Source organism: Carassius carassius, chromosome 29, assembly GCF_963082965.1.
Source record: "Carassius carassius chromosome 29, fCarCar2.1, whole genome shotgun sequence".
NCBI classification, from domain to species: Eukaryota; Metazoa; Chordata; class Actinopteri; order Cypriniformes; family Cyprinidae; genus Carassius; species Carassius carassius.
In genome coordinates, this window is record NC_081783.1 from 20,518,758 (window position 1) to 20,533,860 (window position 15,103).

Below are 15,103 nucleotides of genomic sequence, written 5' to 3' on the forward strand. Positions count from 1 at the left end.
CAGCATAAAGATGTTCTTTAAAGCAGCACTGAAGCCATTCTGGATGTTTACCTTTTTTTATTCATAATAATTGATACATGGATTCAAAAACAGTTAAAAATACAAAATAGACATTCATACAAAGACTTGAGAAGTTTTGCTAATCACAGATCACCAGTTAAGGCCTTTTAACAGCAAGTGCCAATGTTTGTAAGTGATTGCAGCAAGTGAATGTTCAACTGAATTACTGCTTGCCATTGCCATTGATGGGAAGCTTCTTGAAGTTTTCACACTCCAGGAGGGTTTTGATTTTGGGGCGGGCAGCAATCTTATCCACATAGCTCTTGAGAGTTGGGAAGGAGTCCAGAGAGGTAGAGCAAAGGACTTTATGATTCAGCATTAGATCAAACAGGTTGTAGTCCGCAAATGAGATCTGTGAAGAGATTTGAAAAATGGGTGACAGTCAGAATTTAGCATGTACTATTACATCCATTACCCTTCTGGTGTTTGTGCTGGATTTCTCACCTGATCACCAACTAGGAATCCAGATTTGCTTTTGGACAGAATACATTCAAATGGTTTGAGGTGGTTGGGCAGATCTTTGCAGTACGCTTCCTTACCAGTCTCCTAAAGATAGGGACACAATAAAAATAGAAAATAATGAACTAATGTCTTAGGTAATATTACATGATGCTTAGCATGCATTTTTCCAGTGTTTGACTGTTATATATATATATATATATATATATATATATATATATATATATATATATATATATATATTCATTCATTCATTAAAAAAAAAAGGAATAAATAATTAAATGAAAAAAAACAGAAACCAGGATGTATGAAATATGACTCAACTTAATAACAAGTACTCAGACTAGATTTACAGTCACATCGGTACTTACATATTCCTGGTAGATCAGTTTGATGTATTTTTGACGAAGATCTTCAACTGCATCGTTCATCATGTCAATAAGAGAAGCCTCACAGTCGTTTTTTCCATATGCACCTGAATGTGTGAAAGAACAGTGTAAAAAGCAGTTCTGTATATACTGTAAATTGCACACTATTTAAAAAAAATTTCCATTGGGGTTAAACATGTTTTAGGGATAAAGGATTTTGACAAATCAATATGATGGTGGATCTTCTTATATTTAAAATTTGTTGGTCATCCTGGAACGGGAATGAACAGTCTGGTCCCATCGACTTGAAACATGATAAAAACTTCTTCTCCCAACATTGGGCCTTTGTTAGGATTTCATGGAGCATGTGGTCATTACAAAACAAACTAAGAATGCTTAATTTGATTTTAAGTATGCATTAAAATGGTGATTGTTACCATGTTTGCGACCCACATGCCTTAAAATGGCATTGGACTGATACAGGACCAGGTCACCATCTTCAAATTTAGGCAACTGTCCAAAGAGCTAAAACAAAATAAATGAATAAAAACATGTAAGGGAAGGAATGCAGCTTAAATAAATAAATTAATTAAATAAGTAAAAAGGTCATTTTGTAACTCACATAGCTGGCTTTCTTATCACCCTTCATCCACTCCTCTCTGGACACCAGGTTCTCCTTCATCTGCTGCTCCTTGTCCGCCAGAAGCATCTTCAAGGCACCACATCTGCCTGTGAGATGCACATGTCAAAAGCTTTCTACAATCCTCTTAAGTGTGCTTTCACATGCATAAACACAAACACTCAGGTTATGGCCAACAAAGGAATTTTTTTCAGTTTGTTCACTGCCACTCCTCCCAATCTAGGACAAATGTCTTCAGACAATTGTCTCATTTTGATTGGACAACCGAGAGCTGGCTGACTTGAGAGAACATGCAGGCTGCCGAAGATTAGCAGTGGAGCGAAGAATATTTAGCTTTTTATTCTCTGAACAGAGAGGTTATTGTGCATGGCTTTACTAAAATAACAGATAGAACAGAAGATAACTACTGTAGGAATGTTCTCAGAACTTCGGATAACGTTCTGAAAATTTCTCTCAAAGTTACGAGCAAACATTCTTCCAGTAACATTACTGGAACATTTGTTCAATGTTATCTGGTCTTTAATAACACACTCAAAACATTAGCACAAAAACATATTTATATTTGGTTCGTGGAACTAAACATTTTAGTTAGACTTTCATCTAAAGTTTTCATTAATAACTAATCTTAAGACATGTTTCTGAATGTTCAAAAAAACATATTTTTTTTTACATATAATAATGGTTGGGGGTGGTTGGACAAATTTGGGGTGGGAATAAAAAAAAAAGTTTTTGCGTTCTCTTGCTTAACTTTTTTGGTCCCTTGAGAAACTTTGCATTTCCTCTCAAAAGATATTTGCTTTCTCTTGCAAATAATATTTGTGTCCTCTGCAAAACCAGTTGAGATCAGACAAACAATTCGTGTTTACTTTGCAGCTTGTAAGTTAGTGGTTCCTAAAGCTTGTATGTTCACAATGGAGTGGATCGTAGATATTTATTTTAAACTTGGACTCAAGTTCAAATAGTCATCTTTGCTTATAGTTAAGGGCACGGTTTGGGGACATTCTAAAATAACAATTGTAATATTAATAACCTTATTAATAGCATTACAATCAGTAAAGCAGATAGCCATGAAAGAAACGTTAAGCTTTTTCTCCCCCTTAGAAAATCATTAGGAATAGATATAGAAAACGCTTATGGGAGGCTAATGGACGAAGATGGTATAAAAACAAAATAAGGTACACTGTTTATTAATAAAATATAGCCTATTATGCACAGGAAAGCAAACAAGCCCAGAATAGCTATAAACAAGCTAAAACCTCACATAAAGTGAAACTGAAATTATGGGCTCAAGTACCACTCTCATTAAACAAAAATCCAAATGTTTCCATATTCTCAATGTATTTGAAGCTAAACCATCATTTATTAAAACTGAGCTTTGAACGTTCCAATATTTTTTCACTCACTGTTTTTTTTATTTCCACCACCATGTCGCTTTAGGGGCTCCATACATTCCCAGCTCAATAAGAACGTTTTGCAAAACGTTCTTACAATGCACATACATACATATATATATATATATATATATATATATATATATATATATATATATATATATATATATATATATATATATATATATAGTTACATATGCCTCAAATTGCATGCAACTTGCACTTCTTTTGTTTGCAGCTCCATTTCATAATATTGCCTCAACCGAAGCACTTCACGAAAAATTTTCTGAGCGGTTAGACACGCATCAAGTGACAATATTACAGAATCAGCCTTTCATACAAACCTTTGACCGGAAAATACGTCAGTGTGTAGGGAGCCACTGCAAGAAAAGTAAAACAGGAAAACAATTAGAGGAACTGCAGAACACTTAAAAGAGCAAGTAATCAGCACGCATCCCCAGATTGCGTACTAGTATAGTTATTCATCCACACCCTCTAGACCGCCCATGTCTTTTACTGAATGCACGAGCATTTGTAGTAAGTTACATGACATATCGTCCCCTTGGAATTATAAGGTTCTTTCTGCATTCCGAGTAGTTTTAAGTTATATTGAGCTTCAAAGTTTTTGCATTCCATTCGACTGTGTAGATAAAACCTTATTGTTTTTTAAATAGAAATCCCATAATGTATACAACATAACATTTTTTGTCACATAATGTAAATAAGGTGTCACAGAATAACAATATGGGAATAACTCAATTTTGTCAAAAATGTCAGATAGAACCTTATAATTCCAAGGGGACGATATGCTTTAATTCATGCATATACAGTGATATACTCCAAACTAGTAATGGAACGTCATGCAAAACATTAGACATAAGAATAACGCATATTGCAGTGTTAAAACATATGTCGTTCGGTTTGGATATGCATGCATTTGGACTCTAGCTGCACATTATGTAATACAAGCTGAAGCCCTAGGAATATCTTCAGACACAGTACTGTTGAGTGCAACGACGCCGTGAATCAATTGTTGCAGACGCGCAATACAATTGCTTGCAACCAATACATCCAACATAACTTGCATCTAATGAACAGTCAGACGTACTTAAGGTACTTACTCTTGTAGAATAGAATGGGTAGTGAAGGCTGAGTGTTTCAGACAATGTGTGAACTGCTCCTGAAGTGCAGTGCAGAAGATCTCGCGACGCTCCCTTTATAAACCTCGAAGTTTTTTGATGAGTCATCATGCACTCGCCCTCACAGAAGGCAAAGCGCATAGCTCCAACTATTACTGCATTCAGACATTCATGATGACAACACTCATAAACATACATGATTGATTGCCAATGTGATGTTACTGTAAGCGCAACTTTAAAAAGGTTTTGATGATGTTTAAATGATATTTAGAATTATGTTTCGGTTAATTAAGCGTCTGAACTTTTTATAAATATAATGCCTAATAGTAAAGTTGGAAATGAAATGAAATGTTACAGTTAACTTACATGATATGCTTGTTTTTATGTCATATACTAACCTAGTTTGACAAGTGATTGCATTGGTCTTTTACAGAGTCTCTTCCATTTTAGACAGATGGCCAAACAGCTGTTTAACACACACACACACACACACACAGATGCAGGAGAAGAAGAATGAGAGAGAGAGATGCCTTATTTTATTTCTTGCATTGCAGTGACAATCAGTGCATATTTTTGTTTATCTCAGAGGAACTTATTGTTACCCCGTCCACTTGGGTAACAGCTTTTAGCACTGGAGATTACTTGGTGTAACCATCCAGATGTAAACAAACTACACTGCATCAAAAGAGCTGTATACGGACCAGTAAACTCTTGTATACACATTGCAGATTTTCGGTCAAATCCAGGAGTATACTGCCAAATATGTACCAATTCAGTGCTGTGTTTGGCTCTGCAGTCTACAGAGTTCAGTCCGAGTCTGGTAGAACAAGACTGCTGGAGTGAAGTCATTAAAACTACTCATAGTTGCCATTTTAACATATTTAACTACAGTCTGACAACACGTCTGTCCTCATGCACAAATGTCTGCACCTTCTTTTGTCAGTCGGTTGTTGTGCATTTGCAGTTGTTTAGGAACTGGTTCACCCTGTTCAGATCTCATTGAGGAGGTGAATACAGTCAACTGTGTAAAAGTGCAAAATCACCATTATACACCTGTTTTACAGCCTATAGTGTAAACTATAGGAAACACACAATCTAAACGTGTATGGTCTTGAAATGCTGTCACGTCGAATTAAAATGTCTGGATAAAGGCTTTCAATATATAAAAAAAAATTCCAGACATTTTTTTTTTTTTTGTAGGAAAAGCTGTAGCAGTTTGTGTGCAGATAAAATTTCTGGATGAGAATAGATATCAGTGGTAATATTAAATTTACCTTTTTCAAAATGCATTAGTGAAAGTGTGTCCATAAGTTTTGGTTTTGGTTGCATGCAATCTTAAATTTAATCTTGAACCTTTTAAAATCACCCGTGAGCTGACCAGAACTCATTCACTGGGGCATGCATCTTTTCCTGGCTTTGAAGCAAGGTAAAGTATAATGTTATGTCGCTGGCCAGTGAAAGCAGTGGTTATGCAACAGCATTTCACTGCTGAGAATTAACTTATTTAGTATTTGGAAAGAGAAGTGCAATAAAAAGTTGAATATTTACCATAACATTGTGTGTGATATTTTTAATTAGTGGAATTTTCTTCTTTGGTACAGATTAAAAAAAAAATAATTCAGTCAGAATTGTGAGATAAAAAGTTGCAATTTGTGAGATGTAATCTCAGAATTCAGACAAAAATAAAGGCAATTCTAAAAATGGTCGCAAATGGTGGAAAAAGTGGCAATTACCTTTTTTATTTTGTTTTATTTTATTTTGTAGAACTACACTTCCATAGGGTATAATACAATTCTAGTAAATATTTTTTGGCAGTCTAAAATAGAGGACAGCCAACTGCAACCAACTTTTGAGCAACAGTGAAAAAAAAGAAAAAAAAGAGAGTTCTGGTCAAGTGAGGTGGTTTAATGTCATACTCACCTACTTTGCGGGCCAAGTTAAATTGCATTTGTCTTCTCTCTCTTCCAGTTTAGCAGACCAAAAAGCTATTTAATGATATACACAGACACAGAAGCAGGAAGGAACAGCAAGAGAAAGAGGACAACGGGTGACAAATGAACACATATTTAGTATTAGTTTACTATTTTAGGGATTAAGAATCCATTAAAAATGCGTATCTGACCACTAATTATGTAATTCTGGGTGATGATGATCAGTACTGGGGCTGAGATGTTTATTATCTAGGTTTTCTTTTTTTTTTATCTAGGTTATCATGCAATTACATACTTTTTGTTTGTAATCTATAGAGGTACTGTCATTTCTTATAGTCAGAAAACAAGACAAATGTTCATATTTCATTTTACAATATTCATTGTGAAATAAATTGCTGAAAATGTGAATTACAAGGACAAGCACATCAGTATCATCACGTGTTCCACTGAAGTTTTTATTGAAAGAAGCATTATTATAGGGACTTTATTTGGGGAAGTCGTGGCCTAATGGTTAAAGAGTTGGACTCCCAATTGAAAGGTTGTGAGTTTGAGTCCTGGGCCGGCAGGAATTGTTGGTGGGGGAGTGCATGTACAGTTCTCTCTCCACCCTCAATACCACAACTTAGGTGCCCTTGAGCAAGGCATCAAACCCCCAACTGCTCCCTGGGCGCCGCAGCATAAATGGCTGCCCACTGCTCTGGGTGTGTGCTCACAGTGTGTATGTGTGTGTTCACTGCTCTGTGTGTGTGCATTTTGGATGGGTTAAATGCAGAGCACAAATACAAGTATCACCATACTTGGCTGAATGTCACTTCACTTAGATTATGTTTGTATTTTGGCAAAAAAGCAACAGTTTAGTTAAAACGTCTTAATGATGGATTTGTATCTTAAAAGCATGCAGCTTTTCAATTCACAAGATTTAATTGATGGACTGGAGTCGTGTGGATTATTGTGATGTTTTTATCAGCTGTTTGCACTCTCATTCTGACGGCACCCATTCACTACAGGGGATCCATTGGTGATGTAATGCTACATTTCTCAAAATCTGTTCATGAAGAAACAAACTCATCTACATCTTGGATGGCCTGAGCTTTTCCTTTAACAACAAAATACTCAATAAGTGTCAAAAGTGTATTTATGGTAAAATTCTGATTTGTTTTCCTCAGATAGGGTGAACTTGCGAGTGCTATGCAAATACTGCCCTATTTGCTGCTCTTAATCATTTTCAAACATATTGCTCTGTTCACTGTGACTTGCATGTTTCGAGAGTGAAAGGACAGACCAATGCAAACAATTCTATCTTTATGTAAATCCTTTGTCCTATTTGGCATACTGGCCTCTCCTGCCCTCTGTCAGTCTTTGTGACTGTATTTGCAGTGATTCATCAAGAACTGGTTCTTCCTACCAACTGAAGTGCTGTGTCACCATAACAAACAGATTAAATTCTATAGCAAATATATTGCTGTAAGTGTACTTGAAGCAGCTGAGTTGTCCTGGAATGACTGTCATTTATCAAGCATAAACACTGAAAAGTGCTCTATGACCTGCAGATAACTTACCTTTATTTCCAGGTTCGGATTGAACACATTGACAGTATAGAGTTTTCTGTAGTAAGATTCAACAACATGACAAGTCATGACATCAACATAGAGACAACAGGACAGACTTTTAGCCTTTACAAAAATATGCATTCCCCTTTTTAGGGCACAACTAGACAACAGATATTTTCTTTAAACCTTGTTGTCTATGAAAATGGTTATATTAACCTTATATTTACTTCATATATTATATTATATTTCTTATACACTTGATCTTCTAACATTGGTACTCTCTGTTCTATTTCTATGCTATCTTGTTTTCTTTTATTTATCTATCATATATATATATATAAAACCTTGACCTTCACTAGCACTCTATTCTATTTCTATTCTATCTAGGCTACTTGTTTTATTTGTATTTATTTAAAAAATTACAATAAATTGACCCTCTAACACTAGCATCCTCTATTCTATTTATGTTATATCAACTTTTTTTATACTGACTGTTGTTTAGTGTAAAAAATATTGTAAGTCGCCATGGATAAAAGCAGCTGCTAAATCATTAAATATGAATGTAAATAAATAAATAAAATGATATTATATTATATTATCCTCATAAATGATTAACTGTAAATTTAAAAATGGATGATGAATGTGATCTACCATAACTATCTTCTATCTCTTTCAAAATAAATCATCAGGAAAAATGTCAAATGAAAACCAAACCAAACATATAATATGGTTCAATCTGCTGTTTTAAAACCCAGATTTAGTCAATTAGTCTCCTGGTTGGGCTTGGTTCCTAGATTGACATCCAGAAACTTACAAACATGAACCATGATATCATTATCTTAATACTAAATTCTATCTATATCTCTAGATATATATAGTCAGGCTTGGTAGTTAGATAATAAGCTGTGTAGTTCTAACTATATACAATATATCTATATTCAAAAGATGCACAGGGTGCAATGAATACCTTAACATTTCTATATTGTTCAATAAAGACTGTCATGTCATGATGATAATACAGACATATAGAAGCACACGCCCATGCATTCAGGCCAAGAAAAATGTATGTTCATACATGCAAGGTCCCTCCTTTTCTTTCTTGCCTGTTGTCACTGCTAATCACACCACCTGCAGACAGCATGCAAAAACACCATTCAATTCCCAGACTATCATGTTACAGCTCCCAGTTAACACTCTGCTTTATGCATCCTCATAAAATGTTTAGGTGCAAATTGTTTGGACAGTTTTAAATGAACTGGACTTAATATTTAAAAGTGATGCTCAGTCCTATACAGTATGTCAGTGTTTAATGTATTAAGTGGTTAATGTGATATTTGCCTGAATGAATGTACATCAATAAAACCATTAAATAACACCAACTTGTATGGATAAGAGAAGATAGCTATATTTCATGTAAATAATTTAACAAGGGATTATAAAGTAGTGCTGAACTCTGTAAAGAATCAGCGCCAGCATGTGAGTAATTCCTCCACACCCACGCAAATCAAACAAACAAGGTGCAATGTTACAAGTTCGCTAATCACATACTTAATAAAATGCCAGTGAAAAGCAAGCATGCTGTGCATTACTGAACTAAACAAGATAAAGACAATAAATAGTCACACAAAAGTATGGAAAACACTGAATTTTTAGACACTATGCTTTACGTGAGAAATACTGGGGCTAGTTGTCACAAGGTTACTCTGTTAACGTTAAAAAAGTTTATTTAAAATGGTCCAACAAATTTGTTCCTAAATATTTAATGAGCATCACAGAAAGGTAAACCATGTTAAACAAGGTCTGGGTAATTAATGGTGGTTTGTAATCTGAACTCATTGTTTGATGCATGCTTCTTTGTGATATGACAAAATAAAAAATATGGGTAAGGTTGAACTTGTTTATATTTGAATGATTGGGTGTGTCCTGAAAGATACACATGCTTTTCACTGAGACAAAAAAGAAAAACGGCTCACAAATATAAATGTCCTGTGTAGGGCACTTCCGTCAGCCACTTTAGGACTTGTTGGTGCTGTGTGATACCAGCATCATTGTGTTTTAGGATTCTTTTCAAAGAAAAAGTGCGTTTGTCAGAAGTGGGATTCGAACCCACGCCTCCAGAGGAGACTACGACCTGAACGTAGCGCCTTAGACCGCTCGGCCATCCTGACTCACAAGATGAATGACAGATTTGTGAAAGTTGCAACGGAAGTGAATAATAACACTGGCCAGAAACGGAAAAACGCGCCTGCACACGCAGTGCATAATAAAAGTCCCCAGGGTTTATTTGAACATGCTTGAAAAATAAAGAATGGCTGCTTGATTAAGAGGACGCTTTTCAGCAAAAATGACATGTAATGTGAAAAGAGCTATTCAAATAAAATGAACTGACTTGACATAAATATGATATCATGATTTTGACATTTATATGAAGTCTGATGGAACCCAACTCACAGATAAATGCATTATGGATGTGGAGGTTTTTGGCAAAATTTAACGCGTTTTATAAGACAGCCAAATTTTTATTAAATCTTATTTTCCTGAGGTGAATTGCCTCTAAGGTGGTTCCCTTTCATAGGTTCACTTCGATGCTGCGATGACGTCATCGCCTTGGGAACACCTGTGGCGTGACCAGGCGGGAAGGAAGTCGACAGGAAGTTGAAGTCGGCCGCGTGCCGCCATCTTGTAGCAGAACTTCACTTGCATTAGCATCCCATTGACTCCCATTCATTTTGGCGTCACTTTGACAGCGAATAACTTACATCTGAGGCATTTAAAGACTCCATTAGTCCATTATTTATTTCTAAAGATAGGCTACACGACAATGTATAAAGGGCTCCATTACCTTCTATGTTACATTATGGCCCCTAGAAACAGTTTTTGTAAAAATAGGCTAACGATTGCGTCATAACCACTCGACTCTCTGTCGCACAGTAGAGAAATTACCGTACAAACAGGAGGAGAAGCTCGCAGGCAATCGGGGAGACGTCAGGAGAGAAGCCCATACAAGCCCTGGCGTTACATTTTAAAATACTATACAAAATAATTAATCAGAATACTTACTCCTGCTCACTCACGCCAAAGAACTCCCCGCTCAAGCTCGCCGTCTCTGCAAGATTAACGATGGCAGTTTGCACGCACATCTACTAGAAGATTTACATCTGTCAGACAGGTTGCTGACGACATCAAGCTTAGTTTGAGTCTGCGCGTCATAAACGGAAGTGCTAAAAATCGCTAAAAATGGGCTTCACTTGTCTCAATTGAGTTCCAATGGGGCCGCTGTGTCCATTTCTTTTACGGTCTATGGGTGTGACGAATGTCTGAAGCCCTTATACCCTTCATGCCAATTTATTGGCCAATAGTGCTTAGCACCTCCCATACGTACGTATGCTATATATGCATGCTGAGTGCCATTTCATCAGATTTTAATTCCTTCATTTTAATTGCCGAGGCGCCGCACGAGCTCGACGCTTGGGGTGATGGCGATGAGCCCGAGTGTTCAGTGAGTGAGAGAACGGAATTAATCCCCCTTTTCTCTCGCTCTATTCCCCGGACCGCGCGAGCTCAGCAGAAGAGCGCCTCGTGAGTCAGGTGGTTAGTCATATCTGTTTCCCGCTCCGGAAGCTCGTAATCGATTCTTTCGGCTGCGGATTGGATGACGCATACTCTACAGCAGCCCCTGGCTCTTGAGCTCGCAGGCGACACAAGCTGTAGATATAAGCTATGTGTTAAGGGGCGAGCTTTCTATATAATATCCACCGTTGCTCTACTTCCTCTATGGATAAAGAGTTTTCTCAAAATTATTAAAAGTCGTTAAGTCGTGCACTACGGTCTTGGTGCTTAGAGCTACCAAACATTAGTTTGCACGACTAATTACTATTTATTTCAGCTCCGCTGCTGCATTGAGCTGAAGTAAAAAAAAAAAAAATCACATGCTTAGAATATTCTCTATAACGGTGAGTACGTTAGGCAGGTGGTTAAAATTCCCCTTACTCCCTAACGTTAACTGCTGCACTGTACTAACAGCGCTGATCCACTTGTCCGTGCGACACTTCTGTCGCGCCGCGCTCCACTATATTCCTATGGGTGACGTCACGCGACTTTGTCGCACCCGCAAAGCATTCCGGGAAGGCGGCGCTTCATTTGAAAAAGTGCTGCGCGTCAAAAAGCTGGCCGATGCCCATCTTTATGCAAATGAAGTCCGTCAAACGCGGCGCGTCTATCCAATAGAAGTAGAGCATATGGAGACGGAGGGAAGTCTCTTCGCAGGTCACATCCTACTTCAAAAATGCGCGGAAACTTTATATTAGTTCCAGAGTACAAAATGGAGGAGAAACTGATTGTGGCTGTCGCAGGATTCCCTAATTTATATGATCCGACTTTATTGTCATATAGGGACAACGAGCTACGCAGTTCCGCATGGAGAAGGGTGGCAGAGGTCGTTGGAGTCCCTGGTGGGTTTTATGAGTTTGTATTGTGTTAAATAAAATGTTAATTGATTCATAGCAGACAGCATATGTACATCTGCAGAAACGGGTTCATATGCTAGTAGTATTTATGATAGCAGGTAACATTAGGATGGTTAGGGTTAAACCACGCCCATAGCGGCAAACAGAGGAACGCCCATCAACGTACAAATGTGGGGAGGCGTCGCGACACCACGCGACAGTCGTGTCGGACAAGTGGATCAGCGCCGTAACACAGACACGTTCATTTGGATTGGCGCTTACGCTTCCAAATCTTGTTCGTGTACTGTTTTTAGACTCAGACTCCAAGGAGTCCCTGCAGCAGGTGGGTGTTGTGCACTATTATTTTGGCGCTTAGTGCTACCAATAATAGTTGCCTGACTACTTCATTCAGCTCCGCTGCTGCGTTGAGCTGAAACAAATGGAAGAGCTCACGTGATTATAGCAAGCTATAACAGTGAGATGGCGGGGTTTGCTCTCTCTCTGTTATCTGCAGCGCTGCACTGATGCAGACATGTTCATTTGATTTGGCGCTTACGCTTCCAACTCTGGTTCGTGTACAGACTCTGAAGCCGCTTGTCCACCAGTGTCGGATCAATTTTTGTTCCGATGCGACGCCTGTGACGTTTTCGCTGCTTGGGGGCGGAATTTGTGGGCTGGACATTGTACGGACGTCATTTGTGAAGTTTTGGAGGGAAAAATACTTTTTTTATCATTTATTTATCATTTTGCAATGGATCGACGACGAAGACTGCTATCAGGAACCGGGTGGTCAGCATTGCGGTGTTGTACCTGCGTTGGAAGAGGGGAGACGGCAGTTCTCCAGGCATCATTTTTTAGCTGGACTATATTTCTATATATGTCCAGGCTGGAATCATATATAACCGGAAAGTTAGAGACCGCAATAAATAATTTTTCCTCCATTTTCGCGCCTGGAACTTTAAATATGAAACCATAGCAATGGCCATACACAAATTCTCGCCGCCGAGTTTCCATTGGCTGCTGCCCCGCGTTTTGACGCTCTCATTTGCATAAAGTATCCACCGAGATACTTTTTTGACGCGCTGCTGTTGACCAAATCGACGCGACGCGACCCATCATGCTTTGCGGGGCGTTTTTGCTGCCTGACGTAGTTCCATAGGAAATGAATGGGCTTTGACGTCGCGTCAGAAATCGAGACGCTGGTGGACAAGCGGCTTGAGGAGTTCCTGCAGCAGATATTTTATTGTGCACCATGGTCTTGGCGCTTCATGCTACCGAGCTTTGGTCTGCCGGAGTAATATACATTTGTTCAGTTCTGCTGCTGTATTGAGCTGAAATATTAAGTGGCAAGCTGTCGTAACATTAATGTTATAATGGCTCAGGTTGTAAAGTTGATCAGACGGGTTTTCCTATCTCTCTCTCTCTACTTCTGCGCTGCACTGATGCAGGCATGTGCATTGAATTGGTGCTACACTTCCAGCACTTATTTCGTGTACTGCTTCTAGGCGCAGACTAAGAATTCTGCAGCCAATGTTTGTCTTGCATTATGGTCTTGGCGCCTCGTGCTACCAAGCATAAGTCGACCCGGCTATTAATTTGTCTTTCAGCTCCGCTGATGCTTGTGCTGGAACAAATCACTGGGGGAGCTCACATCTGAGTAGACCCTTATGGCAAGCTGTTTTTACGAAAAACCTAATGCCATAGTGACTGGAGCTGCAGAGTGAGCAGGGGTTTCTTGTCTCTATTGCTGCACTGCATGAATGCATGTACTTTGATTGGCATTTATTCTTCCAACTCTAGTTACATGTGACCCGTTTTTATCATCGATTCCACAGCTGACATTGCAGTGCGCATTGGTTTTTGGCGCTTCATGCTACCAAACACTAAAATGTCCAGCTAGTAATAATTCTTCAGCTCCACTGCTGTTTGAGCTGGAACAAATAGTAGACTCTGTGCTACGAACAAATAGTAGTCTACCTCTGTGCTACGAGCTGGATCTGTGGAGTTTTGCAAATCACATTGTCTTGCAACATGGTTTTTGGCACTTCAGGCTACCAAAACTATTTGCATAACTGACCTATCATTATTCTTCTTATCCCAACTGAGTTACTTTGAGCTGAGCTACTTTGTGAACAAGTTCACGTGTAAGAGTATCTTTTATGGCAAATCTTTTATATGCTCACAAGGGTCACAGGTCAGCCTACTTCATGTGATTGATGCGGCGCTTTTGCTACCAACACTCGCTTCACGTGAATGGCCACATTATGTACTACAGCACACATTATTGTGCACTAGAGATGTTGGGTGCTTCATGCTACCAAGCAGTGGTTTGCATGATTAATTACTCTGTTCTTTTCAGCTCCACTGTTGCTTGAGCTGGAACTGTGTATAAATGTGGGCAACCTACAAGTTTGTTGCCTTTATCATTTTTTCTGCCGCATGTTGCGTTCCGGACTGATTTTACCGTTCTCCACACTTTAGCTTGAAGATGGAGAGGATAGCCCTAAAGCCAATATATAAAAGCGCTATTGGCCAATAAATTGGCGTGATGGTATAAGGGCTTCAGACATTCATCACACCACAGGTGTTCCCAAGGCGATGACGTCATCGCAGCATCTCGTTCCCTATTCAGGGAACCAAGGTTACATACGTAAAAGAGATGTTTTCTTGTTAGCTAACAGATTCCTGAAATGGGAACTGGGGACATTTCCTAGTTCAGAGGTCAAAATATAATATTCAAAAAACAAACATACAAACGGGGACAATACATTTGAGTATGTTTTGTTTCTTAATTATTGTGGGTTCTGTTTAGCTACTGTTATAATTTAGAATTTTTTAATGTTTTAATTCACGTCAGCAAAATCCGCAGTTCAAAACTTAAAAATATAAAATTTAACCAGTAAAATAAAAAATAATGTATTTTAATAGGCCTATTATATTTGTCTATTTTTACTATTTTGTAGTTTCATCTAGGCCTATTTTTCTTTACACAAACTGTGAGTAAACCGTATAGAGTAACAGTTTTTTTTTTTTACTATTTATCTATTCATTTACAAATGGTATTTTATATGTGTTGTTGTGTTGAAATTAATGCCATTTCTTCAAAATAGCACAGCTCTT

General features: G+C 38.1%; 1 protein-coding gene and 1 non-coding gene across 2 annotated transcripts; both read right to left on the minus strand.

The window, feature by feature from the left end:
- Positions 1-37: 37 nt before the first annotated feature.
- LOC132110178 (glutathione S-transferase P-like) lies at positions 38-4,158 on the minus strand. Its single transcript, XM_059516776.1, has 7 exons — positions 4,040-4,158; positions 3,263-3,298; positions 1,510-1,616; positions 1,325-1,412; positions 891-994; positions 505-606; positions 38-412 (listed from the first exon to the last, which is right to left on the minus strand). Coding segments are annotated over exons 1-7 (627 nt in total). The 5' UTR covers positions 4,041-4,158; the 3' UTR covers positions 38-223.
- A 5,465-nt stretch (positions 4,159-9,623) lies between these two features.
- Positions 9,624-9,706, minus strand: trnal-cag (transfer RNA leucine (anticodon CAG)). The gene has a single exon. It is a non-coding gene; the product is annotated as a tRNA-Leu (tRNA).
- Positions 9,707-15,103: the final 5,397 nt, after the last annotated feature.